Genomic DNA, 27916 nt, shown 5'->3' on the forward strand with positions numbered 1-27916 from the left:
TTTTGGCATTTCTACAGCGATGAGAGCCCTCCTAATTTATGAATGCGTGTTTCCAGAAGCACGAGCTGGGCATAACGTACTGGTGGCTACAACATAGTAGGCACTACAATAGCAGATTAGCAATTTTCCCTCAGCAACATCCACTGCTGCTTGTTTCTGGAAAACAGCCATGGAGTCAAAATCGTTATTACACCTGTAGATAAATTCCCCAAGGGGTATAATTTTTAAAATGGGGTCGCTTGATAGGGGGATTCTGCTTTTCTAGTACTTAGGGGCTCTGTATAAGGCATCCAAAACTATTCTAAAAAAATCTGCGCTCCAGGAGGCAAATGGCACATATGGGGCATTACTACATTCAACAGAAATTGTGGGAACATTTTGGTGCCATTTTACCCTTGTCTCAGTATGAAAATGTAAAATTTGGGGTTAACACACAATCTTGGTAGTCAAAATGTTTTAATTATTTTTTGTTCACTGCCCAGTGTTTTAAAATTCTGTGGCATCAATATAAATACTGCACCCCTAGATGAATTCATTGAGCGGTATAGTTTGTAAAATGCGGTCATTTATGGGGGATTCTGCTGTTCTGGCACCTCAGGGGCTCTGCCAATGTAACATGGCACCCTCAAACCAGTGCAGCAAAATCAGCATTGTAATATGGCGCTCCGTCCCTTCTGAGCTTTGCACTGTGCCTCAAAAGTAGTTTTCAGCCACATATGGGGTATCGGTGAACTCAGGAGAAATTTTGCAACAAATATTGGGGTCAGTTTTCTCCTGTTAAGCTTGTCAAAATACAAACTTTGGGGCTGAAAAACATTTATGTGGGAAAAATGTAATTTTTTTTTTGTTTTCACAGCTCAATGTTATAAACGTTTGTGATGCACCTGGGATTTCAAGGTGCTTCACTATACATCTAGATAAGTTCTCTGATGGGTCTCGTTTCCAAAATGGTGTCACTTGTGGGGGTTTCCACTGTTTAGGAACATCAGGGGCTCTCCAAATGCGACATCGCGTCCACTAATTATTACAGCAAATTTTACATTCAAAAAGTGAAACGATGCTCTTTCCCTACCGAGCCTTGCCGGGTTTTTCCCCACATATGGGGCATCAGCATGCTCAGGAGAAATTGCACAACAAATTGTATGGTCCATTTTCTTCTGTTACTCTTGCAAAAGTAAAAAAAATAGGTCTAAAATAAAAATTGTTTAAAAAAGTTAAAAGTTTATTTTTTTCCTTCCGCATTCCATTAATTCCTATGAAGCACCTGAAGGGTTAATAAACTTATTGAATGCGGTTTTGAGCACCCTGAGGGGTTCAGATTTTATAATGGTGTAACTTTTTGGTATTTTCTATTATAAACACCCCCACATATTAGGTATCGACATACTCAGGCGAAATTGCAAAACAAATTGTATGGTGCAATTTCTCCTGTTACTCTTATGAAAATGCAAAATTTTGGGCTAAAAAAATATTTTTACTTTCATGGCTCAATGTTATAAACTTCTGTGCAACACCTGGGGGTTCAAGGCGCTCACCACACATCTAAATGCAATCCTTGAGGGGGTCTAGATTCCAAAATGGGGTCACTTGTGGGGGGTTTCCACTGTTTAGGCACATCAGGGGCTCTCCAAGCAGGAGATGGCGTCCATTGATGATTCAAAGAAATATTACATTAAAAAAATCAAATGACTTTCCTTCCCTTCCGAGCTCTGCCATGCACCCAAACTGAAGTTTTCTCCCACATATGAGGTATCGGTGTACCCAGGAGAAATTAAAGAGCAAATATTGGCCATTTTCTTCTGATACCCTTGTGGAAATAAAAAAATGTGGTTTTCAGTCAAATTTTTGGGAAAAAAGTTAAATGCTAATTTTTTCCTTCCACATTGCTTCAGTTCCTGTGAAGCACCTGAACATACATAGTAACATAGTTATTAAGGTTGAAGGGAGACCTTAAGTCCATCTAGTTCAACCCATAAAAGAATTAATAAATTTCTTTAATGTGGTGTTCAGCACCATAAGGGGTGCAGTTTTTAGAATGGTGTCACTTTTGGGGTATTTTCTGTCAAATAGACCCCTTAAAGTCACTTCAAACATGAGAAGGTCCCTAAAAAATGGTTTTGTAAATTTTGTTGTAAAAAATGGGAAATCGATGGTCAAGTTTGAATCCTTATAACTTCCAGACAAAAAAAATTGTTTCAAAAATTGTGCTGATGTAAAGTAGAGGTGTGGGAAATGTTATTTTTTAACTATTTTGTGTGCCATGACTCTCTGATTTAAGGACACAAAAATAAAAAAATTACAATTTTCAACATTTTCTAAATTTTTGCCAGAGGCTGCCATCATTTTAATACCATGGTAACCAATGGGTGTGAGGAGAAGGACCCAGCTGTTTAGAGGGGCATGTAGGCGCATGACGCTTCTGCCGAGCCCCATATATCGTGTCACTTACAGGAACGCGCTAACGTGAACCACAAGTGTGGAATGCATGCGGTCACGTGTGAAGCACTTCCGGAAGTCACCCAGGGTCAGGAAAGCTGCGCATACGCACTGCCACAATAAAGATTATGGGAGCGTGCAATAAAGCAATAGAAAGTGAATACACGGGTGGCAGAACCCACCACCACTACGGCCCAATACATAGAACACTACCAAGAAGTGCATTATATATATCTTGACAGAAGTGATTACCACATAAGCATAAAGCTTGAATAGTTTATTATAAATAAAGTAAAACTGGAGGACACCAAGATATGAGTAGGATGACATAGACAATATATTATATATATTAACCTGACCAGAATACCAGGGAAATAAACTCTAAAAAGACTAGGACAGAAGAGGTCCTCACTGGAAAATAAAATTAAAGGTGCATATAAAGATTTCAAGTCATGTAAATAATATAGAAATGGACAAATATGCCACAAAATAGATCCACATAAAATATTTGAAAATACAAAGTATGTCACACAATCCTTATTGAAAAAATGACCAAGTATGGAATGGACAAGGCAACAGTTAGGTGGATTCATAACTGGCTTAGTGATCGGACCCAAAGAGTGGTCGTAAATGGCTGCACATCCAGTTGGAAGAACGTCTCAAGTGGGGTACCACAGGGCTCTGTCCTGGGCCCTGTATTGTTCAACATCTTTATCAACGATTTAGATGAAGGAATTGAGGGTAAACTGATTACATTTGCTGTTGACACAAAGCTAGGAGGGATAGCTAATACTAGAGAAGAGAGAGAGAGGATTCAAAAATATATAAATAAACTGGAGCAGTGGGCAGCAACTAACAGAATGGTTTTTAACAAGGAAAAATGCAAAGCACTACATCTGGGCAATAAAAATGAGAAAAGCATATACAGAATGGGAGGAATAGGGCTAAGCAACAGCACATGTGAAAAAGACTTGGGTATACTAATAGATCACAGACTGAATATGAGTCAACAGTGTAATGCAGCATCAAAAAAGGCAAATGCAATTCTAGGATGTATTAACAGAAGCATACTGTTAGGAGTGGCGGAAGACACTAAATAAAAAATAAAGTGCCTTCGCCACTCGGGGTCCACCGTGCGGTGGATGGAAAAACCGCTACTAAAAGAGGCAGAACACTACGGCGGTAATGTGCACAAGGGTTTAACTGCACCCAGTGCACCGAAGCAAGCTCGGTTAAATTCACAGAGCTGCAGGCATAAATTAAACGCTGAGTCTGTTCAGGGTCACAGATGCAGACACGGTATTAGAAGTCACAGAAGTAGCCTTAAACAACAGGACTACTCCTTCTAGACCTACCGTTAAATTAGGTGCGTGACGTCGCAACTGCGAACGCCCGACAAGACTGCAAGTGCAGCGCGGCGAAACCTGTGCCGCAGAGATGGCACCGCTATATCGCAAGCGCGATGCAGGATGCTAGCTGCTGAGGTAGATGGAGAGTAAGCGCGCTGGCGCAAGCGCTGCTACTGGCTGAACCCAAACACTCACACAATCGTATTATCAGAGGGAAGGGGTTTCTTAATAAGTCAGTCACCAGTCCAAGCATCCATCACCATACATACAGCAGCAAGAATGAAATACTAGCGCATGGCGGAACAGCCATGCGTACTTTTTATAGTGAACGGGACCTTCCGGAAATCTCCAGAGCCCTGGAATGAACCAGTGGAATCAGGAGCAGACCCTGAGCACCTGACTCCTGAACTCCAATGGGAGGTTATCCCACGAGCATGCTCAGAAGAGTTGCTATAAAGCAATCTCCTCTGCAATCTCCTTTGCATTAAACACAGAGCAGGAGACCGCAGCATGTGAGGGTCTAGATTCCTGCCTAGCAATGGCCGAAATCTGACTCCTAACATTACCCCCCCTCCTAGGTCCCCCCCTCCCTGAACCCTCAGATCCACCCGCATGTGCCCAACAGTGGCACAGACCTCAGACTCGCCAAAACGCGAACCTGATGTCCCGGTAGGTGAAACAGTGAACCGGGATACACGACAGGCATTAGCGGAGGCGAGATCACCGGGTTTGAGGAGGGACACCCGAGAGACAATGGAAGCGGGCGTTTCAAGGACACGCCACCGTGTGTTGACGGCCGTCGGCACACCCCGTCTGGGTAGATTATCCCGAGCACAACAGGTGCATGCCCGAATGAACCTCTTCACATCCCGAGCCCTGTGCGGCCACCAATACGAACCGGCCAGGGACTTTGTGGTCTGCATATAGCCACGGTGGCCATCCGCATTGGAAGCGTGTGCCCACTCGAGAATTTTAGGCCGCTGGCAAGGAGGGACAAAAGTTTCGCCGGCCGACTCACAGTCAGACCATTGCGGGGCACTGTCTTCCTGGGAAGCAGCAGGTAGATGGGGACAACCGCACATGGACTTTTGAGCCGGGCGTGTCTCTGATATGGCGCAAGACACCTCCATGGGCTCGGGAGGTAGAACCGCTGGCTCGGGCAGGTCCAGAGGCTCAAAAAAGTTAGGAGCCGGAGTACCTCTCCATTTGGCGTGAGCACACTCCATACCACGCTCCGAAAATCGGAGGTTGATACGGGAGGAGATGGAGATTAGCTCCTCCAAAGTGGTAGGGATCTCTCTAGTAGAGAGAGCATCCTTAATGTGCTCCGCTAATCCTCTCCAAAAAACGGGGATCAACGCCTTGTCAGACCACTCCAACTCGGACGCCAGTGTCTGAAAACGAACGGCGTAATGACTAGCTGAGAGTGATCCCTGAGACAAGGCGAGTAATTGGAGACAGGTGTCATGGGTGACCCGTGGACCAAGAAAAACTTGCCTAATGGCAGTAAGCAAGTGAGCAGTGGTCCGAATCTCGGGGTCCCCGCGCTCCCACGGTGGCGGAGCCCACTCCAATGCCTTGCCCAACAGTAGGGAGATAATAAAAGCCACCTTGGCCCATTCTGTAGGGAATTGCGCAGCCAGCAGCTCCAGGTGTATTGAGCACTGGCTGATGAAACCCCTGCAGGAGGCGCCATCCCCACAGTATTTTTCGCTCAACGGGAGGCGGGTAACTGTCAGCGCAAGGACGGACATGGACATACGCCCTACCGCATCTGTGAGTGCTTGAACAGCAGCATCTGTGGCCTGCGCAGCTGCGAGAGCCCTCTCAAGGATAGCCAAGCGAGCCTCGAGCTGTCGCACACACTGCACTAGTTGCTGCTGGTCTGCCATCTCTAGCCAGACCCTGGCGCTAGTATTATGTTAGGAGTGGCGGAAGGCACTAAATAAAAAATAAATAAAGTGCCTTCGCCACTCGGGGTCCACCGTGCGGTGGATGGAAAAATCGCTGCTAAAAGAGGCAGAACACTACGGCGGTAATGTGTACAAGGGTTTAACTGCACCCAGTGCACCGAAGCAAGCTCGGTTAAATTCACAGAGCTGCCGGCATAAATTAAACGCTGTCTGTTCAGGGTCACAGACTATCAGCGATGCAGACACGGTATTAGAAGTCACAGAAGTAGCCTTAAACAACAGGACTACTCCTTCTAGACCTACCGTTAAATAAGGTGTGTGACGTCGCAACTGTGAACGCCCGACAAGACTGCAAGCGCAGCGCAGCGAAACCTGTGCCACAGAGATGGCACCACTATATCGCAAGCGCGATGCAGAACGCAGTGGGATGAAACTGAATGGGAGGAGACACAGATTAGATATTAGAAAAAACTTTTTGATAGTTAGAGTGATCAATGAGTGGAACAGGCTGCCACGAGAGGTGGCGAGTTCTCCTTCAATAGAAGTCTTCAAAGAGAGGCTGGATAGACATCTGTCTGTGTTAGGCGTCGGGTTCCTGCCACTGCACAGCAGGAATCCAGAGCCTTGCACCCAGCAGTCTCCCGTTTTTCTTCGGCCGCAGTGGAGCCTGCTCAGCAGATTTGTCGGTCCCGGCGCTTTGCCCAGGCCAACTCTGTGGGTTTGCTTGCTGCTGCCACCTCTGGCACAGCTATGACAATGCAGGCTGTTCAGCAGCGAGATTCTCCAGGGACTAAGTCCTCATGTCAGGCCACTGAGCATGCCCGTGGAGTGATCTCCCATTGGACATCGAGGGTCACGTGCTCAGGTCCTGCTCGTGTTCGGATTGGCCCATCCGAGAAGCCAGGAAGGTCCCGGACACCCGTGGCTATAAAAGGTTTGCATGGCCGCTCGCCCATGCGCTAGGATTGACTGTATTTACAGACTATAAGGTGTGAGAGATGTATGCACATATGAATGTATCTGGTGACTGACTCATTATGAGGCCCCTACCCTTGGTACACATGTGTTGTGCAGCCTAGCCTGCTAGCGCCCACTCTTAGGTGTAGGTAGCTCTGGGTTTGAGTCAGACATTGGTCCTCACCAGTGATCCAGCACGCCTTAGTGCACGTGCTCCACACTCCACTGCCAGCGTCTTTAGCGGCGCTCGTGGCAGCGACGCCGCGCGCTCAGTTTTGCCTAGAGGGACTCTAACCCCGTGTCCTTGGGGTAGCGTTCTGTGGCCGTACACTGTGCGCTCTTTTAGCCGAGCTCTGTGAGCACAAACAGGCTCCGGCATTTATGTTCAGCGGTAGTGCGGCTCTGTGAAGCAACAGAGTCCGCCCCCGTGCACACCGGGTGACGATAACCCGAGTGTGTTTTTATAGTATACCGCCATATAGCATCCACCATTACTGAGCAGCAGGTTACCACCCCTGCACGGTGGACCCCGGGCTGCGAACGCACCTTATTACCATCTTTATTATTTGGTGCGTTCCGCCAGCCCTAACAGTCTGGGATGATTAAATGAATCCTGCTTTGATTAGGGGGTTGGACCAGATGGCCCAGGAGGTCCCTTCCAACTCTATCATTCTATGATTCTATCATATAATTAATACAAAGTAATTAATAGTAGACAATTATGTCATAAGTGTATTAAGATAAAAAAGGGGAGTCCCTATGAGAAGACTGTATGTAAAGTGCTAATGAGTAAAACATGATTATTGCAAAAATCAAAGTGTCCATAAAGGACCTCAGATGAACACAGTGAACATAGATAAATTAATAAGGTGTCTAGGGTCTGCGCTTACCATACTAAAAAAAAATCATATAAACCCAAAGAAGGGAACAATACTTCTCAGAACAAATGAAATGAGGTGAGGAGGGTGGAAAATGGGGGGGAGGAGGGAGAAAGGGGGGTAGGGGAGGGATGGGAGAGGAAAAAGAAGGGAAAGGATGTATCACAGTCATTAACCAAGAATAAGTAACCAGTCCAAAGAGAAGTATTCATAAGATAACTTCATCCTTTTATCTTCATGGTTTCCTTGCACTAACATTTTTCCGTAGATGTTTCTTTGCTGATACTAAGTGAGCCTGAGTGCTAAGTGCTGGATTCCACGAGGTAAGGACGCTCATATACCACTTTAAAGAGCAGAATAGAATATCTAAAAGTGAAAAAATTAAAAAGCAAGAGAATGAATAATAAGAAAAATGCAACAATCAAAACAAATAATAAAACACCCTTAACCCCTAAAAACATGATACCTATTTAGAAATATGCTACAAAACCCAGATTTTCATTGAGACCAGCGGGGCTCAAGGTACCTAGCCGATAAATCCACTTACTTTCCAGGCGATCCAGGACTTTGTCAGATCACTACCGCGTGGGCCTAAATCGACTTGATCAATTCCCTTAATTTTAAGCCCTCTAGGGTTACAGTTGTGAAAACATTTGAAATGTCGGGGTATCATTTTCAAGGTAGTAACGTCCTGTACAGCGCTGGCTTTCTCAATATCCACGAATATGCTCCCTAACCCTGAGCTTAAGTTCTCTAATAGTCAATCACACATAAATCCTACCATAGGGACATTCCGCATGGTAGATCACACCCTTTGAAGAACATGTCAGGTGTTTTCTGATTTGGAATTAATTAGATCTGTTAAGGGGAGAATATATGGCATATGAATATATACAAGAATCAAAATTATATTATTATGTGGATGTTTTGCTGAATATTAGAATCATGTAGCTTTAAGATATTTCTGATATTTCTGATTCTCTAAGACTTATTTCTGTATTGTAGAACCCACCTAGCTTCATCAAAACTGGGTGGATTAGGATAGAAACAATAATTATGTGCGTAATGATTATATAGTAGATATAGGACATATGAGATCATATGAGATCAGTAATAATTTGCTATTTGGGATAATCAGTAATTTGGAAGAACCATGATGTAATGCAATGAGACAGCTCGATTTTTGCTATAAAATGTTGTACACTTCTGGAAATAAATCAGAAATCATTTGAGAGACAATTGCTTGCATTTGTCCCGATTTCTCCGGCCGTGAGACCCCACATTCAATTTGGAAGCAGACAATTTAGATGACGACACACGCATTTTGTGTGCCATAACAGAACCATCCTGGTTCTTGAAGCATGTTGTCGAAAGGCTTAACACATGCCGCACGGAAAAAACCCTCTGATCCTACATTATTATTAGTGTTCCATTTTTTTGGATCATAATGGCTATGTATCAGGTGGTCTTTCAGATTAGCTGATCTTCTAGCCACACAGGAAAGAGAAATGGGCAATATTTGTTTTAATATAGGGTCAGCTTGGAGGATTTTCCAATGTATTTTAACAATACCAGTCACTTCTTGCCATTCTGTAAAGTAGCTTGAGACAAAACAAATTTGTGCCTCCTCCGTATATGTGGTTTTTATTCTTGGTACCATAGTACAATTGTTTTCTCGTGGTTTGGTCTGCTCGCTTATACCCTCGTCTAATAACCCTGTTGCTATATCCATGCTGCTGAAATCTGTGATTGTCTTTCAAAAGTTTCTTCATTGGAACAATTATGTTTAGCCCTCATATTGAATTATGTTCTGTTATGAAGTGCCATTGAATTAATATATACCGACACCCGTTTAAATTATTTAGTGCTGATGCATGATAGACAAATCGGATTACAAAAATATTTAAACACAGGTTGTAATGTAAAAAAAATAGGTAAAAAGCCAAGAGGGGTGAATACTTTTGCAAGCCACTATACACGGATAACCACCAAAAGAGACTAGCAATACCTATCTGCATAGCTGTGACCCCAGGGTGAAAACTCAAGACAGGAATCGTGAACCTCCTGCAACAGACGCAACCTTGGGTACACCGGCACAAATAATTTGGAACCTGGAGTAGCAGAAGGGGCCAATGCATCCAACTCTGAAGATACCATAGAAATCACAAACCCTGAGGAAGAATGGAGGATGAAGGCTTTGGAGGAGAAATCGAATCAAGGCTGAGTGATAAATTGTCAGCACTCACATTGTAAGGCAGGAGTATCAGGACGTTAAGCTGAGATGGGGCCAGGGTGCCCGAAGTGTCCACATAGGCTAGAGGCCCAGGACGGCTCATCGTTAAGCAGCGACAGCCCATGTTATCCACGGCCACTAGACATCAACACAGTGGGCCAGTACAGTAGAGAGACGATGTGGCGACTCATAGCCTGGGCAGATGCCTTTAGGGTGGGAATTGGTTGGAGTGAGGATCAGAAGAAAGTTGAAGCTTTGCAGGGAACGGTAGAACGGTAGAGATGAGTCGGATGCTTTTCCAGAGGTAACCAAACCGGGTGGCAGATGATTTCAAGTCTGGGGTGAAACAGGCAGAAAGAATTGTCATCATGGTGAGGTTAGGCCAGGAAGAAACTGAGAAGCAGTTTAAGACGGTCCGGTCCGGACGTGTGCCTTATAGAAGCGTCAGCAAAGTAGGGAGAGCTGAGGAAACAAGTAAAGATGAATGTGTATCCCATGATGTGCCAACTGTGGATATATTGTGTGAAGTTATCAGTAAAGAAACTGTACAAGTTACTATGGACTGTGTCTCAATTACTGGGAGTCGCTTCGAAGAAAGGCCATTGCAGCTTGGGAAGTGCCCAGGGGGCCCTGAACCTGGAGACGCAGGTACGATGAACAGTGAAATGCAATTTTCTGTGAGGGAAGGCCCAGACACTGATGCTTTAATGTCTCTGGCCTTACTATAGTTCTTGCCTCCCCTTACAATTACATAGAAAAGGTATTTTGATCTAAGAAATATAATTTCTGGTAATGCAAGATCAAAGATGGTTTCTGTCCCTTGTACAAACTGACATTTTGCCAGCCTCCTCCGAGCTGACATGACATGTGAAAACACATGAACATTGCATATTACATCTCTACCCTACATATGCCATCTCCTCCCTCTCACATGCAATCTTCCCCCTCTCACATGCCATCTCCTCCCTCTCAAATGCCATCTCTCACTTGTCACATGCCATCTCCCCATCATATGCTGTGAAGATCTGAGGTTGTGGGTTGTAATAATCACCTACGCAGGTTAACGATGCTACTATTTTTTATTCCTTATTTCCATGGTTTTACCACAAATCCAGGTAGATGGTTGAAAAAATTTGTCCCCAGACCACAAGATCTTCTCCCTGGGGCCAACATTCCCACTGACCCCGTACCAGGTGATACTCACTGTCTCCCAACTTTTGGTTGGCCCACAGATTTCGTATCTCCCACCAGTATAGTGTGCATTCACAGTCCAGGCTTCTGTAGATGACAAATAACACAACCGATGTCCAAGTATCCAGGACCACCAATCCTTAAGAAACTCCAAATCTCCATAAGCCATCCATCCATCCACCTCAGCCTTGATCCTTCCCTCTCCATGTTACTCCAACAACTCCTCACTAATGATTTGGCCTCTTTCTCTCATCCCTCTAAAATTTCTGCTTTTAGCTCAAAGTATATTCCTTAAACCCATCACCTGTGATGTTGTGACGTCTCCGCTGGGTCTACTATCCCCATTCACACAATGGGCCTAGTTGCTGGCAGCACAATGGCTTGAGACCTTGAGATGCAGAACAGATTAATAGAATGATTGCTTTACATTTACTTTTTGCAATCTCCTGTCTGGCCTTAGGTATACTGTACATAAGATCCATTCAGCATGTCTTCCTCTGCTTGCTGTCACTGAATGGAAACATTGATTACGGAGGATGAACTGACGAGAAAGAAAATAATTAATAAAACACAGTAAGCAAATATCTAATAAAATGCAATAATATCAATGTAAACGGTGCTCTATAATAATAATAAAATAATTTTATTTCTATAGTGCCAACATATTCCACAGCACTTTACATTTCAGAGGGGACTTGTACAGACGATAGACATTACAGCATAACAATAAACACATAGATCATAACAGATACCAAGAGGAATGAGGGCCCTGCTCGCAAGCTTACAGTCTATGAGGAAAAAAGGGAGACACGAATGGTGGATGGTAACAATGGCTTTCATTTTTTGGACTAATCAAAGTGTAAGAATCAGGTGTTCATGTAATGCTGCATGAACCGATTATCAACTTAAGAATGTAACAATACAGACACAGAGGGTTATTAAATGCGTACAGCATGTGACAACATAATGCGAGGAACCTGGTTATGGTAAAAGATTTTGAATGGGCAACACAGGGATAGTTAGGTTAATGCGTTGAGATGGTAGGCCAGTCTTAAAAATACATTTTTAGAGCACGCTAAAAACTGTGGGGATTAATCGTATTAACCTGGGTAGTGCATTCCAAAGAATTGGCGCCGCACATGAATAGTCTTGGAGATGGGAATGGGAGGTTCTGATTATTGAGGATGCTAACCTCAGGTGATTGGCAGAACGGAGTGCTTGGGTAGGGTGGGGGACTGAGATGAGGGAGATGTAGGGTGATGCTGAGCCATGGAGTGTTTTGTGGGTGAGGGTAATAAGTTTGTACTGGATTCTGGAGTGGATGGGTAACCAGTGTAATGACTGGCACAAGGTAGAGTCATCAGTGTAACGATTGGTGAGGAATGATGTTCTGAAAATTTGGTTAGAATAAATCTATCCCTGTGTGTGCTGCGGCCGTTGCCGATTAGACTGAGTATTTTGGGCGCTCAAAAATGACACTATACGCTCATGGTGACAGAATAACATTCCATCAATATTGATGGTTTATTGTACATACATGGTTTTATAATTGCGTATAGAAAGGGGTGGTTAGGCCTGTTTCACACTTCCGTTTTTCAGATCAGTTGTAATCTGCGAAAATGGCGGAAAACGGAGAGAGAGAATTTTTACGATCCCGGAACGGCCTTACTGGGTTAAAAATGATCCCAGAGCAAAGCTTCCGGGCATGCGCACATGAAAATAGCGGACCGTCAAGAAGAAAAAACGCATTGTCTGTCTCATCCGCCTGGGAGCCGCCAATAATGTAAGTCTATGGGGGGAAAAAACGGATCCGCCCCTTTTTTGGCTGATCCTTTTTTTTCAAAAATTGGCAGATTGTGACTGACTTGAAAAAACTGAAGTGTGAAAGAGGCCTAATTAGTTACCATACGGTCAAGCTCCTTTGTTATTTGCTATCTAAATATATGAAATATCGTGATTAATGCATGGCAAGATTCTGCTTAAGTTACTAAAGTGTAACTCTCGCCTCTTGAGACCTGGACAGAGTTGAGACATCTACTCATCACTTTAGCACATCTGGTGCCAAAGAGCTGTCTGGTTCGAGGCAGCCATTTAAAGCAATGGATTATACGAGTATATATATATTAGCTTTGATTATATATGCAAGTGAGATCTATATGAAATATATATATTTCCATCACAATATGATCCTGGCTGTAGCATTGAAGACAGACTGAATGCTGGAAAACGTCTGCATCCCGTAGAGCAGTGGACTCCACTCTACATCCATTTGTCCAATAGTATTTAGTAAGTGGCCAGCTCCTCAAATATGCCATCTCGCACATGAGATCTCCCCCTCCACATGCCATCTCCCCCTCTATGATATGCCACCTCTCAGATACTATCTCCCCCTCACACATGCCATCTACCACCTCTCATATGCCTGGCCCTTCACCACTGTAGCCCTGATAGTTACCAATGAATGACGCCACCGCCCCGCTCCTGTCGTCACTGCAGCTCCCCTGGTATCCAGCAGCTCCTCAGGTCTCCAGCATCTCCTCCAGTATCCTCTCATCTTATGATCTCCTGCATCTCCTCGGGTATACAGCAGCTCCTTCCGATATCCAGCAGCTCCTCTCCTCTTATGATCTCCAGCAGCTCCACTGGTATGCACAGCTTGCCTAGGACATGTTATGCCGGAAGTAAAGAGTACAGCTTCCAGCATATCAGGGCTTGTGATAGAGCATAAATGGAGCTTAGAAGATAGCACTGGGTTATAATAAAATGGCTCCCGGCCACACATACAGCTGTGAATTGAGCCGCCCACAGAGGAGTGCCTAGCTCACATCTGATGCTGATATAATGTAAGAGGGTCATTGTCGCCTATGCCCATGGGCTGCTGTATTTGCAGACTGTGTCGTCCAGTGACCCTTACAGATCTGCAATGTAAAATGACAGCCACCAGTGGCTGCATTAAAAATGTTTTTAAAAAAAACAAAAAAAACAAAACAATATAGTCAAGCTTAGGTTAAAAAAAAACTTTATGTATTTTTTTAATATACAAAATAAAAATCACTGCACCTTCCCTTCAATGGGTACTTTACAGCTAAAGCCGTCAAGACTGTGGAATGCCGACCACAAGAGGTAGAAGAAGAGGCCGACACTATAACACATTTCAAAACAAGGGCTGGATAGTTTCCAGGGTTATAGATAATTTAGTGACAAAAATGTATAATTGGTAAAGAAATGTTAAACTTGATGGTCCTAGGGCTTTTTTCAACTTATGTAACATCCCATGCTTCTGTATGGTGACCTCCACCCCAGGACATTCAGAACTTACCTTAGAAAATTCACAAACTGGAGAAAAAAAAGCATAATTTTAAAAAAATAATGATAATTAACTCATTGATCCGACTGTTAAAAGCGACCCGAGAAAGATGTAAGAATGAAGACCAGTCCTGCTGCTGAGCACCAACAAAACACCTTAAAATTTGTCCCAAAGATTGATTTGTCTTTTCTGCATGACCGTTGGTTTCAGAGTGATTTGCACAGGACAATGACAAGTCAATCCCCAGTTTTTTACAAAACGCTCTCTGGGATTTGGAGACAAATTGCACTCCCCTATCAGATACAATGTTAAGAGGAATTCCATGCAATCTCACAACATGACAAATAACCTGGAGAGCTTCTCAGCATTAGGTAACCCTGACAAAGGAACAAAATGAGCCTATGTACGGATTCAGCCAACCACCCCCCAAATAAAAGTCTTCCCATCAGACATGGATGAAATCCATGGACAGATGTTTATTGTCTGTCTGGAATTGGCAATTGCAAACTTATGACAGACTTCTCAAGCAGATACAAAATCTTTAATATCAATATACATAGACGACCACCAAAAAAGTCTAGTAATAGCTTTCCTCATAGCTGTGACAGCAGGATGACCACTCAAGACGAAATCATGAAACTCCTGTAACAAACACAATCTAAGGTACACAACTACAAATCATTTGGACCCAGAAGTGGCGGAAGGAGCCAATAACTGGACTTTATGGCTTTCTGCTTCCAATTCCAAGGATATGACCGAAACCACAATGCCCTTAGTGAAAATGGAGGATGGAGGTTCTGGAGGAGAAACTGAACTAAGACTGCGTGATCATGGATATCATGCATCACCCTTCTTGGAACCCGACCTGAAAGTCATAGAAAAAAATTAAATTTATAGAAAGATAAGGACCATCTTGCCTGTCTAGTAGTTAGCCGTTTAGCTGATCAATATACGCTAAATTTCTTTGGTCAGTGACCACAGTGATTTGATGCACTGCCCCCTCCAGAAAATGTCTCTGTTCTTTCAGCAGAGGAAAATTTTTTCAAGAAAAATGCAAATGACCGCAAATTGGTCAGAGTATTGGAACCCTGAGATAAAACAGCCCCAATCCCGACTTTCACAATGAATGGCTCTTAGAGATAAGGTTGAATTAGAACAGGAGCAGAAATAACATCACAACAAATCTCCCAATGTAATCAGAGAGATATCATTCAGAAAGTTGTGAGATCCTGTTGGAGCATTGGAGAATCCAAATGGCAAGATGAAGTTTCCGAATAATCCTCAGACAGTAAAACGCAGGTTTTCCACTCATCGGCTCCGCTCCGTACACCTTGTACACATATGGTTCCGCTCCATACAGCTCGTACACACACGGCTCCGCTCCATACACCTCGTATACTCCTGCTACATCCACACTGTAAACCCGTCCTGATCACACACATAAACTTCCCCTCATCGAGCACCATGTTGCAGGTCCACTCCGTACACCTCGTACACACAGCTCTGCTCCGTACACCTCGCACACGGCTCTGCTCCGTACACCTCGCACACGGCTCCGCTCCGTACACCTCGTACACACACGGCTCCGCTCCGTACACCTCGTACACACACGGCTCCGCTCCGTACACCTCGTACACACGGCTCATGGCTCCTCTCCGTACACCTCGTACACACACGGCTCCGCTCCGTACACCTCGTACACACACGGCTCCGCTCCGTACACCTCGTACACACACGGCTCCGCTCCGTACACCTCATACACACACGGCTCTGCTCCGTACACCTCGTACACACACGGCTCCGCTCCGTACACCTCGTACACACACGGCTCTGCTCCGTACACCTCGTACACACACTGCTCCGCTCCGTACACCTCGTACACACACGGCTCCGCTCCGTACACCTCGTACACACACGGCTCCGCTCCGTACACCTCGTACACACACGGCTCTGCTCCGTACACCTCGTACACACACTGCTCCGCTCCGTACACCTCGTACACACACGGCTCTGATACATCCATCCTGTAAACCCCTCCTGACCCCACACATAAACTTCCCCTCATCCAGCACCATGACAACCAGCACAGCAGAGTCCTGCATACACTGAGGCCCCTGATCATGTGACCCCTGACTCCTCCCCTCCTGTGACCTCATCCCAGGTCCTGTGCGCACAGAGCAGCCATATATGTGGAGTGCGGCTCTGCGGGTGGAGGCTCCACACCAGGACTGTAGCAGGTAAAGACCCCAATATCCACAGGTGTCCCTTCTAATTGGGGGGAAACTATCCCCTCTAATAATCCTCGGACAGTTCTGACAAACACGAGAAAGTGCCCCTTTATGGAGGGGACAGAAAGTCTGTTTAGTCACTTTAGCTCCATAGTATCAGCTCTAATCCAATGGTGAGAGAGCGATTTACCCCGAAGAGTCACAGATTGGGGGGTTGGTAGAGAAATGTTATATTTAGGGGGTTTTGTGTTGTCTCCTTATAAGAATCACAATGGTTTTGTTCCTTTTCCCCTGATAAAAAGAAACGACCCAACTATGAAAGACGGGAACCAAGGAGACCTGTATTACTCTCCTAGTACGGGGCCTCCACACAGTATAATGTTCCCCCAGTACCACTATACAGATTATATATTACTATTACACCACCCAGACCTCTATATAATAAATCCTCCCTTCTCCCCATTCTTGATGCCGTAGAGCCCCTATCTTGGTTCCCACACACAGTTTAATTTTCCCACAGTACCTCTATCCCCAACTTTACTTTATTTTGTGTTTTTCATGTAATATATAGAAGCCAAAGTGAAAATGCTAAAAAATAAAAAAAATAATATCGAGAGAAAAAAAAAACACTTTACGAGGAGAATTTGGCCTCAGATATTTCCTGTCTTGATGTTCTTAAAACCATCTTTTCTAAAAGCCTCAAACTTCTGTGTGTGAATCAGACCGGAGATCTAACGTGATAGAAGATTACAGTGCGGGGAAGACGGGAAACCTTCATATAGACGTCCGGTGGGGATGGAGTCAGTGACGGACTCTGGCCAAATATGTTTCTAGAGCCGTAGTAGAAGATGAAGATGTCGTCCTCATCATGAAGTAGTTATTTCTCCTGTCCCGTGTAATGAATATCTCCTGCAGTATTGCTAATGCCGATTCCAGTGTCGGGAAATGAGACGAGAATTAGCGTTATGGAAGATGAGTCTATGAGGAACGTATTCAGCTGCCGACTCCGAGGGAGAAACTGCTTGTTGTCTGTGGCCTAAAATATATAGGTTTTATTAGTAGGTGTAAAGAAGGAAACTAAATACTGTAAAATAATAAATCTCATATGTTTCCCTGATTATCTCCAGTAATTGTATTACACCGGATTTTTATGATGTTACATCGGCTCATCTTCTTCTCATTCAGGTCTCTACAATATCGGATCCTCTCAGTGAAGATCTTCTACATAAGAGAATTTTCCTGATTTACCCATCAAGATGGATATGGACAGGGACAAGATGGCGGAGAGGATATTACACCTCACCCTAGAGATTCTCTTCCGGCTTACTGGAGAGGTGAGAGATTCTGATGACGTCACATTACGTCATTCTTATCTATGGGAATAACAGGTGGACAGAACTGGAGAGGTGAGGACTCTGGAAATGTCTGTAGTGAGATTTATTAATGTGTCTCTCCATAACCAGGATTACACAGTAGTGAAGAAGACCTCTAGTGAGTGCTGTCAGGACCCTGTGTCTGAGGGATGGGGAAGACCCCTGAGCCCAATCATGGGGCCTCCACCTCACCCCCTGATACATGAGGACATCTATGACCAGGAGATCCTAGAACTCATCTACAAGATGATTGAGCTGCTGACTGGAGAGGTGACACTGCTGGGAATGCTGGGACATTATACACTAATGCTATGAAGGGATCGTGGGATGACGGTGTCATTGTGTGTGTCAGGTTCCTATGAAGTGTCAAGATGTCGCTGTCTATTTCTCCATGGCGGAGTGGGAGTATTTAGAAGGACACAAAGATGTGTACAAGGACGTCATGATGGAGGTTCCCCAGCCCCTCACATCACCAGGTAATAGACAGGACTAAATACACACGGCCTATAATTATCTGTATGTAAAGAATTAATTCAGTCCCTGCATGTGTTTCCTCCAGATCTCTCCAGTAAGAGGCCAACACCAGAGAGATGTCCCCGTCCTCTTCTTCCACAGGACTGTAAACAAGAAGATCCCAATGTTCCTCAGGATCATCAGGTAGGTGGAGAGAAGGTGATATGAGATCTCCCCTATGATGTGTAGACGGCTGTGAAGGTCTTGTGCTCAGTCTTGTTTTATCCACCAGTATTATATGTTTTATACTTGTGTAATGAGAAAGGTGGAGATGGCAGGATTAGAGCTGGTCATAGATGTGACTTCTCCATCTGTCTGTGACTTTTACAATATTTCTTTCAGGGTGAAGATCTGACCCATATTAATACTACAGAGACATATGTGAGGGGTGATGAGAGGTGTAAAGAGGAGATTCCTACATATGGCTACCCAGGTGAGCAGTAACCACTAAATGCAGAGAAGTCAAAGATTCTTGTTAGTCCTCAGCTGTGGCTCCTTTATGAGTGGTGTAGTCCGTACGTGTCACAATCATGTGATCACCATTTTGCCTTAAGACCACGATATTCTCCATTCGAAAATGTTGAAATTATTTTGTGAAATTGTGAAAGCCTCTGATCGTTACCTGCCCAGATCTGTACGCTACAAAGTCAAATGACAGCGTACATAGAATGTGCTGAGAAGTTAGAAAATCACTTGAAGAAAAATATTATGATGGTCCTGTAAGAGAGAGCAGAGGGTAATGATGCTGTTGGCTTCCTAGAACCCTGATATCTTTTTGGATGAATCTCCCTTCTCTCCCTTCTGTGCTTTTGAATGTGCTCATATGGTCCCTACAAGACCAGGTCCAGTCTTTCTGGCCAAACGTCACTTTTATGATCGACAACATTTAATGCACATTGAGGCCAAGTGTGAATTTCTGTACAACAACAGCAGAGTTTCCCTTTATCCTGACTTTTCTTTTAAAACCGACTAAACAGAATTTCGATTAACTCTTCAAAAAACATTCCACCTGTGCCATGATATATTTCTACGCTGTGCGTGACTGATGGCTGTAATATACATGTCTTCATGCCTGCAGGAGATGTGTTGGCATGGCTCCAGCCCTGGTTTCATGGTATCACTCCATGTCAAATTCCATTATGTTTTCGATCATAAGGAATTCAGATTACGGCACAATCTCTCGTGAAATGGGGGGGCACTAATACTTTCTCTACTCTTATCTTCTGGTCAGAACTCTTAGTAGCTCTGTAACTCCATGATAGTCTTTAACAAAAAGTCTCCATTACATCTTCCAAATGCCCAAAATCTAAATTTAAGACACCTCGGCTCTGCATTATTATAAAACGTTATGTTTGACTATCTAATATTTCTTCTTGAAACTGATCTGACAGGAAATATTGGCCCTTCCGATAGTTTAGATTGCCAGGAACCACCGAGCCCCATAATCTACTTACCCCAGAGAGGTTTCACCACTAGTTACTAATGTTTTACCGATGAAGATTGATGAGTTTGATCATTTCAGTATATGTGTTATTGTCTATAGTCAGTTTTTTACTACAGTAGTTGGTGCCCAAAATATTATGATTTACGGTAACCATTCCTGCAGTCAGTTTTGTGTTCCTAACCAGGGCCCCGTTTTTCAAATCTGTGATAACTTTGGAATTCTCCACAAAATAAAAGCTCCAATTTTTTAATTTTCACAAAGAGGAATAGCAAAAAGATGAATCTTGCAAATTATTTTCCAACTTCTCTTGAATCCGACAATACCTTCTGTACAGTCATACACTACTAAATTAGCAACAATTGGACATAACTGCTTAACAATTTAAATATAGAGACTAAATCCCACAGATCAATTCAACCATATACCAGAATACTAAAAAGGTCAATAATTATGCAAATAATACCATCTGTGCATTTTATATATTTATGACCATAATCTATTACTTTAATGGTGGCCTCCTTATGATATTATATTTATAATATTTTTAATTGGTTTTAGCCATTTTTGTTGTGCAGGCCCTTTTTTTGCACATTACAAATTTTGCCATATACAGTGGGGAAAAAAAGTATTTAGTCAGTCAGCAATAGTGCAAGTTCCACCACTTAAAAAGATGAGAGGCGTCTGTAATTTATATCATAGGTAGTCCTCAACTATGGGAGACAAACTGAGAAAAAAAAATCCAGAAAATCACATTGTCTGTTTTTTTTTCATTTTATTTGCATATTATGGTGGAAAATAAGTATTTGGTCAGAAACAAGCAATCAAGATTTCTGGCTCTCACAGACCTGTAACTTCTTCTTTAAGAGTCTCCTCTTTCCTCCACTCATTACCTTGTAGTAATGGCACCTGTTTAAACTTGTTATCAGTATAAAAAGACACCTGTGCACACCCTCAAACAGTCTGACTCCAAACTCCACTATGGTGAAGACCAAAGAGCTGTCAAAGGACACCAGAAACAAAATTGTAGCCCTGCACCAGGCTGGGAAGACTGAATCTGCAATAGCCAACCAGCTTGGAGTGAAGAAATCAACTGTGGGAGCAATAATTAGAAAATGGAAGACATACAAGACCACTGATAATCTCCCTCGATCTGGTGCTCCACGCAAAATCCCACCCCGTGGGGTCAGAATGATCACAAGAACGGTGAGCAAAAATCCCAGAACCACGCGGGGGGACCTAGTGAATGAACTGCAGAGAGCTGGGACCAATGTAACAAGGCCTACCATAAGTAACACACTACGCCACCATGGACTCAGATCCTGCAGTGCCAGATGTGTCCCACTGCTTAAGCCTGTACATGTCCGGGCCCGTCTGAAGTTTGCTAGAGAGCATTTGGATGATCCAGAGGAGTTTTGGGAGAATGTCCTATGGTCTGATGAAACCAAACTGGAACTGTTTGGTAGAAACACAACTTGTCGTGTTTGGAGGAAAAAGAATACTGAGTTGCATCCATCAAACACCATACCTACTGTAAAGCATGGTGGTGGAAACATCATGCTTTGGGTCTGTTTCTCTGCAAAGGGGCCAGGACGACTGATCCGGGTACATGAAAGAATGAATGGGGCCATGTATCGTGAGATTTTGAGTGCAAACCTCCTTCCATCAGCAAGGGCATTGAAGATGAAACGTGGCTGGGTCTTTCAACATGACAATGATCCAAAGCACACCGCCAGGGCAACGAAGGAGTGGCTTCGTAAGAAGCATTTCAAGGTCCTGGAGTGGCCTAGCCAGTCTCCAGATCTCAACCCTATAGAAATCCTTTGGAGGAAGTTGAAAGTCCGTGTTGCCAAGCGAAAAGCCAAAAACATCACTGCTCTAGAGGAGATCTGCATGGAGGAATGGCCAACATACCAACAACAGTGTGTGGCAACCTTGTGAAGACTTACAGAAAACGTTTGACCTCTGTCATTGCCAACAAAGGATATATCACAAAGTATTGAGATGAAATTTTGTTTCTGACCAAATACTTATTTTCCACCATAATATGCAAATAAAATGAAAAAAAAAGAGACAATGTGATTTTCTGGATTTTTTTTTCTCAGTTTGTCTCCCATAGTTGAGGTCTACCTATGATGTAAATTACAGACGCCTCTCATCTTTTTAAGTGGTGGAACTTGCACTATTGCTGACTGACTAAATACTTTTTTTCCCCACTGTACTTCAATAAAGGCATTTTAGAGTATTGATTGTTCCCTGCCTTATTTGTTATCCAGTTCTGTGTCCCATCTCCAAGTGTTTCTTTTGATTTTTGGTTCAGTTGTACCCTACTGTCTGGACACATGGCAGGGTTAAGAAGGGAAGGAGCGCCTTTTAGATATTTGATTGCAGATCTTGCAGAAATAATTTGCAGACACAATGTATGGGGGGCACTGTTCATGGTCACCTGGCAGCTCAAAAGATGGCCACCATGAACAGACTTGGTACTATCTACTCCATTTTCCTGATCCCAGGGATTGCCTTGCTCACTACCCTTTAACCCCTCTGCATGGATCTGGATTTACACTGAGACACCTAGGCTTGGCACTCAGTGTTGCCTGTTGTACTCTGGAGTGAGATGACAAGAAGAATAGTCATGTAGTAGGGTCACAACCAGGAGGGCAGAGAAAATACAAAATCAGAATACTCTGTAAACGAGCAGAGGACACGAATAAACAAACCTGGAGCTGAGCGCAGAGGACTGAACCAGAGGAGAACAAGGCTGTATCTGGCAGGTTCCAGCAATGTTTTGAGCTTCAGGAGAGTGTGGTGATGTCCAATTGGCTGAAGTATGGAGCAGATTACTCCAGCTGAACAGCACGCTAATCCATAATACTAGCCTAAATGGTCCTACTAGTCCCAGGCACCCTAATCTTAGTGGCTGGACAGAGCCGGTGCCACCCATAGCTTCTGGTCCCGACGTCTCCTCCATTGCCAGCGACACCTGGAAAATGAATAAGGCTGCACCTGGTGACAGAAGCTGATGTCGTAGGACCAGATCCCAGAGGAAATGGGACACACCATTTGCAGAAGCCCTAATATGACAAAAGGGCAGAAAATCGGAGCAGTAGAAATATCCATAAAGTTGCAAAATTTGGAAAATTATAACCCTCAGTGAATTAATCTACGTATAGGTGAAATGACTATTTTGATCCCATAGACACTTTCTGGAAATTAGCAAGCAGTGGATGTTGAATTGAAAATTGCAAATATACAATTCTATTACCCAACACATAATGCCCAGATTGAGCTCCAGGAGACACACCATAAATTAAGTGGCTTCCTCTCACTATAGTAATGCCAAATACACTCACTGGCCACTTTATTAGGTACACTTGTCCAACTGTGTGTTAAGACTTAATTTCTAATCAGCCAATCACATGGCGGCAACTCAGTGCATTTAGGCATGTAGACATGGTCAAGACAATCTCCTGCAGTTCAAACCGAGCATCAGTATGGGGAAGAAAGGTGATTTGAGTGCCTTTGAACGTGGCATGATTGTTGGTGCCAGAAGGGCTGGTCTGAGTATTTCAGAAACTGCTGATCTACTGGGATTTTCACGCACAACCATCTCTAGGGTTTACAGAGAATGGTCCGAAAAAGAAAAAAAAATCCAGTGAGCGGCAGTTCTGTGGCCGGAAATGCCTTGTTGATGCCAGAGGTCAGAGGAGAATGGGCAGACTGGTTCGAGCTGATAGAAAGGCAACAGTGACTCAAATTGCCACCCGTTACAACCAAGGTAGGCAGAAGAGCATCTCTGAACGCACAGTGCATCGAACTTTGAGGCAGATGGGCTACAGCAGCAGAAGACCACACTGGGTACCACTCCTCTCAGCTAAGAACAGGAAACTGAGGCTACAATTTGCACAAGCTCATCGAAATTGGACAGTAGAAGATTGGAAAAACATTGCCTGGTCTGATGAGTCTCGATTTCTGCTGCGACATTCGGATGGTAGGGTCAGAATTTGGCGTAAACAACATGAAAGCATGGATCCATCCTGCCTTGTATCAACGGTTCAGGCTGGTGGTGGTGGTGTCATGGTGTGGGGAATTTTTTCTTGGCACTCTTTGGGCCCCTTGGTACCAATTGAGCATCGTTGCAACGCCACAGCCTACCTGAGTATTGTTGCTGACCATGTCCATCCCTTTATGACCACAATGTACCCAACATCTGATGGCTACTTTCAGCAGGATAATGCGCCATGTCATAAAGCTCGAATCATCTCAGATTGGTTTCTTGAACATGACAATGAGTTCACTGTACTCAAATGGCCTCCTCAGTCACCAGATCTCAATCCAATAGAGCATCTTTGGGATGTGGTGGAACGGGAGATTCGCATCAGGGATGTGCAGCCGACAAATCTGCGCCAACTGTGTGATGCCATCATGTCAATATGGTCCAAAATCTCTGAGGAATGCTTCCAGCACCTTGTTGAATCTCTGCCACGAAGAATTGAGGCAGTTCTGAAGGCAAAAGGGGGTCCAACCCCTTACTAGCATGGTGTACCTAATAAAGTGGCCAGTGAGTGTATATGGATGCTATATGTGGTTTGGGCACACTGCAAGATCCAGAAGCGAGGGGGAGATTTGACTTTGAGAGAGCGGATATTGCTGGATTGGTTTATGGAAGCCATGTTGCTTTTTAACCCCTTAATGACCGACAATACGTCTTTTAACTGACGTGAGATATAAGAGAATAGCATCCCCATACAGGTGACAATCAAGCAGCTGTCAGCTGTACACTATAGGTGACAACTTGCTGCATCAGCCACGATCAGTGTTTGCACCGTCCAAATCTTTTTAACCCCTTATATGCTGCTGTCAATAGTGACAACATCATATAAATGGTTAACATAGTGTGGGGGCTTCCTCTTTATCCTCATTGGCACCCTGAGATCTTGATTGTGTGGTCCTGATGTTTTCCATGGCAATTCACGCCCAAATAGCGGCCTTAGAGTCTGACAGCTGTTGTAACCTGTTCAGAAGTTAGTGGCATTTAGGTGGTAAAAATACACATTTTCAATTCTGTCATGCCACTTTGCATTAATTCCTGAAAATCACCTGAAGGGTTAATAAACTACCTGACTGCAGTTTTCAATGTCAGGAGGTGCTGTTTTTAAAATGGTGTCATTTGGGGGGTTTTCCAATATATAGGACCCCCAAAGGCACTTCAAACCTGGATAAGTCACTGAAAAAATAAATTTTGTAAATTTCCTTGATAAAACGATAAATTACTACTCCATTTTTAAACCTCCTAAAATGCTAACAAAGTAAAAGAACATTTTACAGATGATGCTGATGTAAAGCAGACATGCGGAAAATGTTATGAATGTTTTTGTGTGGCATGACTATCTGGATTAAAGGGATAATCATTCAAAGTTTGAAAATTGCTAATTTTTTAACATTTTTCTCAAATTTCTGATATTTTTTATAAATAAAAACAAAACATATTGACCTAAATTTACCATTATCATAAAGTACAATGTGTCACGAAAAAACATTCTCAAAATCACTGGGATTTGTTGACGCGTTCCAGAGTTATTACCATATAAAGTGATACTGGTCAGATTTAAAAAATTTGGCTCCGTCACTAAGGAGTTAAGAACCTTTGAGCCACTAATAATGTGGAAACCTTTATTTTTCCATTGACAGATGATGGCCCTGAGTAGAGACTTGTTTTTTGTTAGATGAGTAGAAGTTTTTATTGGTATTTTCACCTACATAACATTGTTTGGTGGCTTTTAATTCCATATTTGGGAGACTGAATGAACAAACAGTTGAACACCACGCTCCACTGGTTCATCCCATGATGTTTTCTATTAGACTGTGAACTGTCATTGTCTCGGTGAATGATTTAATATTTTGCATAACTTGCCATTTTTACAAACAGTTTAAGTAGAAATGTAAAAAAATGAAAAATTAAGAATATTTTATTCAAAAATAATAGGTTTTATTCTTAGCAGATGACTGTACGTGGAGATCAGCGGGACAGCTGACATCTTCAATTTTTAAATCTGATGATCTTGAGATCCCACAGGATACAATTGAAGTGACTACGATTACTCCAGATTTACCATCATCCCTTCACAGCAAAGATCCGTCATCTGATCCTTTAAAAGAGGTCCTGTCTTCTGATTCATTACTGACTACTAAGGAAAATCAAAGTCACAAATTAAGCATTATAAATCAAACTGCTCCTAAAGCAAAGAAGCCATTTTCACATTCAGAATATGGAAGTAGTTTTCCCCTCGAAAAGTCTTTTCTTGAGATTCATACAGCAGGGAATAGATTTTACTGTTCAGAATGTGGGAAATGTTTTAACCAGAAATCAACCTTGGTTAAGCACCAAAGAACTCACACAGGGGAGAAGCCATTTTCATGTTCAGAATGTGGGAAATGTTTTACACAGAAAGCAAACTTTGTAAAGCACCAGAGAACTCACACAGGGGAGAAGCCTTTTTCCTGTTCAGAATGTGGGAAATGTTTTAACCAGAAATCAGATTTGATTAAGCACCAGCGAACTCACACAGGAGAGAAGCCTTTTTCATGTTCAATATGTTTGAAATGTTTTAACCAGAAATCACATTTTGTTATGCACCAGAGAATTCACACAGGGGAGAAGCCTTTTACATGTTCAGAATGTGGGAAATGGTTTAACCGGAAAACAAATTTGGTTATACACCAGAGAACTCACACAGGGGAGAAGCCTTTTTTGTGTTCAGAATGTGGAAAATGTTTTACAGATTCATCAAGTCTTATCAGACATCAGAGAACTCACACAGGGGTGAAGCCTTTTTCATGTTTAGAATGTGGGAAATGTTTTAACCGGAAAACACATCTTGATAGACACCAGATAACCCACACGGCATAGAAGCCTTTTTCTTGTTCAGAATGTGGGAAATGTTTTGTGATGAAATCTTCTCTTCTTAGTCACCTGAGCAGTTACACAGGGTAGAAGCCTTTTTCATAATCATAATGTCAATGTTTTAACTGAAAATTACATCTTGGTAAAGGAGTTTGTTTGGCCTCATTAAAATAAAATCAGTCATTCTCACTTTCCCTGCCAGCGCCGTTCCCAGTGGTGTTGCAACTTGCGTTCCCAGGGCTCATGTAAGGTTGTTACATAACACGAGCCCTGCACCCAATCAAGGCCAGCTTCACTATTCCACCTTCAGACGTGTTGAACATCAACAGGAAGCCAGGGGTTTGGCTGCTCTCTAATTTTTTTTTTATTGTTTTATTTGTTCAAAGGTGATGACAGTGATACCATCGCTGATTGGGTGCAGTGCTCACATTACGTAACAACCTCACATGAGCCCCGGGCGCCGACACCACTGGAAGGGCATCTGTATGTGAGGTTTGTATAATTGTTTTTATTTTAACACGATCAAACCTGAGGAATGAAAAGGGGTTATATATATAACTTGTTATTTGCAAATTGTAGAAAAACATGTAACAGACAGTTGTATGATTAAATGATAAGGGAAATTACTTTAGAACTTAGTGTATTTTTATTCGGACTCCCATGACAGCACCACGAGAGAGGGGATCCGCCCTTCAGGAACAGGAAACCTACAGATACAAAAGGGCGGCATCTCTCCCACGCATCAGTTGGTTTCCTGTTCCTGAGGGGACGGGATCCTACAGACATAATGGATCCCAGGCCGGCCGGCCGGTGCAGGTAGCAGGGGGTCTCCTACCTCGGCCTGGTGCGGAGCTCCTGGAGGACGCCACGATGGCCCTGGATGGGCAGCATGGCAGTGGCGTGTGCAGCAGGGAGCGGCGTCCGGAGGATGTCCGCCTCCTGGGAAGGATCAGCCGCCGCCGGTGAGTATGCCTCCGGGGTCTCCCGGCTCCGTGATTGCGGTGGTCGGGGGGTCCGGCGCGGTTGCAGGGTGCTGGGGACCGGGGAGCGCTGCATGGGGGAACGACCGGGCGTCCCGCGTGACTTCCGGTTTCGTCGGGGTCGCGGTGACGTCGGGGGTGGAGCCTGGGGACGCTTCCAGCTCGACGGCGCCACTGCGCAGGCGCGAAGGCCCCAAGATGGCGGCGCCCATC

At 43.7% G+C, this 27916-nt stretch overlaps 1 protein-coding gene across 1 annotated transcript in view; it reads left to right on the forward strand.

The window, feature by feature from the left end:
* LOC141055971 (uncharacterized) overlaps positions 1-27349 on the forward strand; it is a 78311-nt gene extending 50962 nt beyond the window's left edge. The window contains 5 exon segments of the mRNA XM_073552662.1: positions 17962-18135; positions 18218-18341; positions 18425-18522; positions 18721-18811; positions 25819-27349. Of these exon segments, the coding sequence (XP_073408763.1) occupies positions 17962-18135; positions 18218-18341; positions 18425-18522; positions 18721-18811; positions 25819-26813 (1482 nt within the window). The 3' untranslated portion in view covers positions 26814-27349.
* Positions 27350-27916: the final 567 nt, after the last annotated feature.

This window comes from Dendrobates tinctorius, unplaced genomic scaffold (genome assembly GCF_039654945.1).
Source record: "Dendrobates tinctorius isolate UK_male_01 unplaced genomic scaffold, ASM3965494v1 ptg000192l, whole genome shotgun sequence".
Taxonomy (NCBI): Eukaryota; Metazoa; Chordata; class Amphibia; order Anura; family Dendrobatidae; genus Dendrobates; species Dendrobates tinctorius.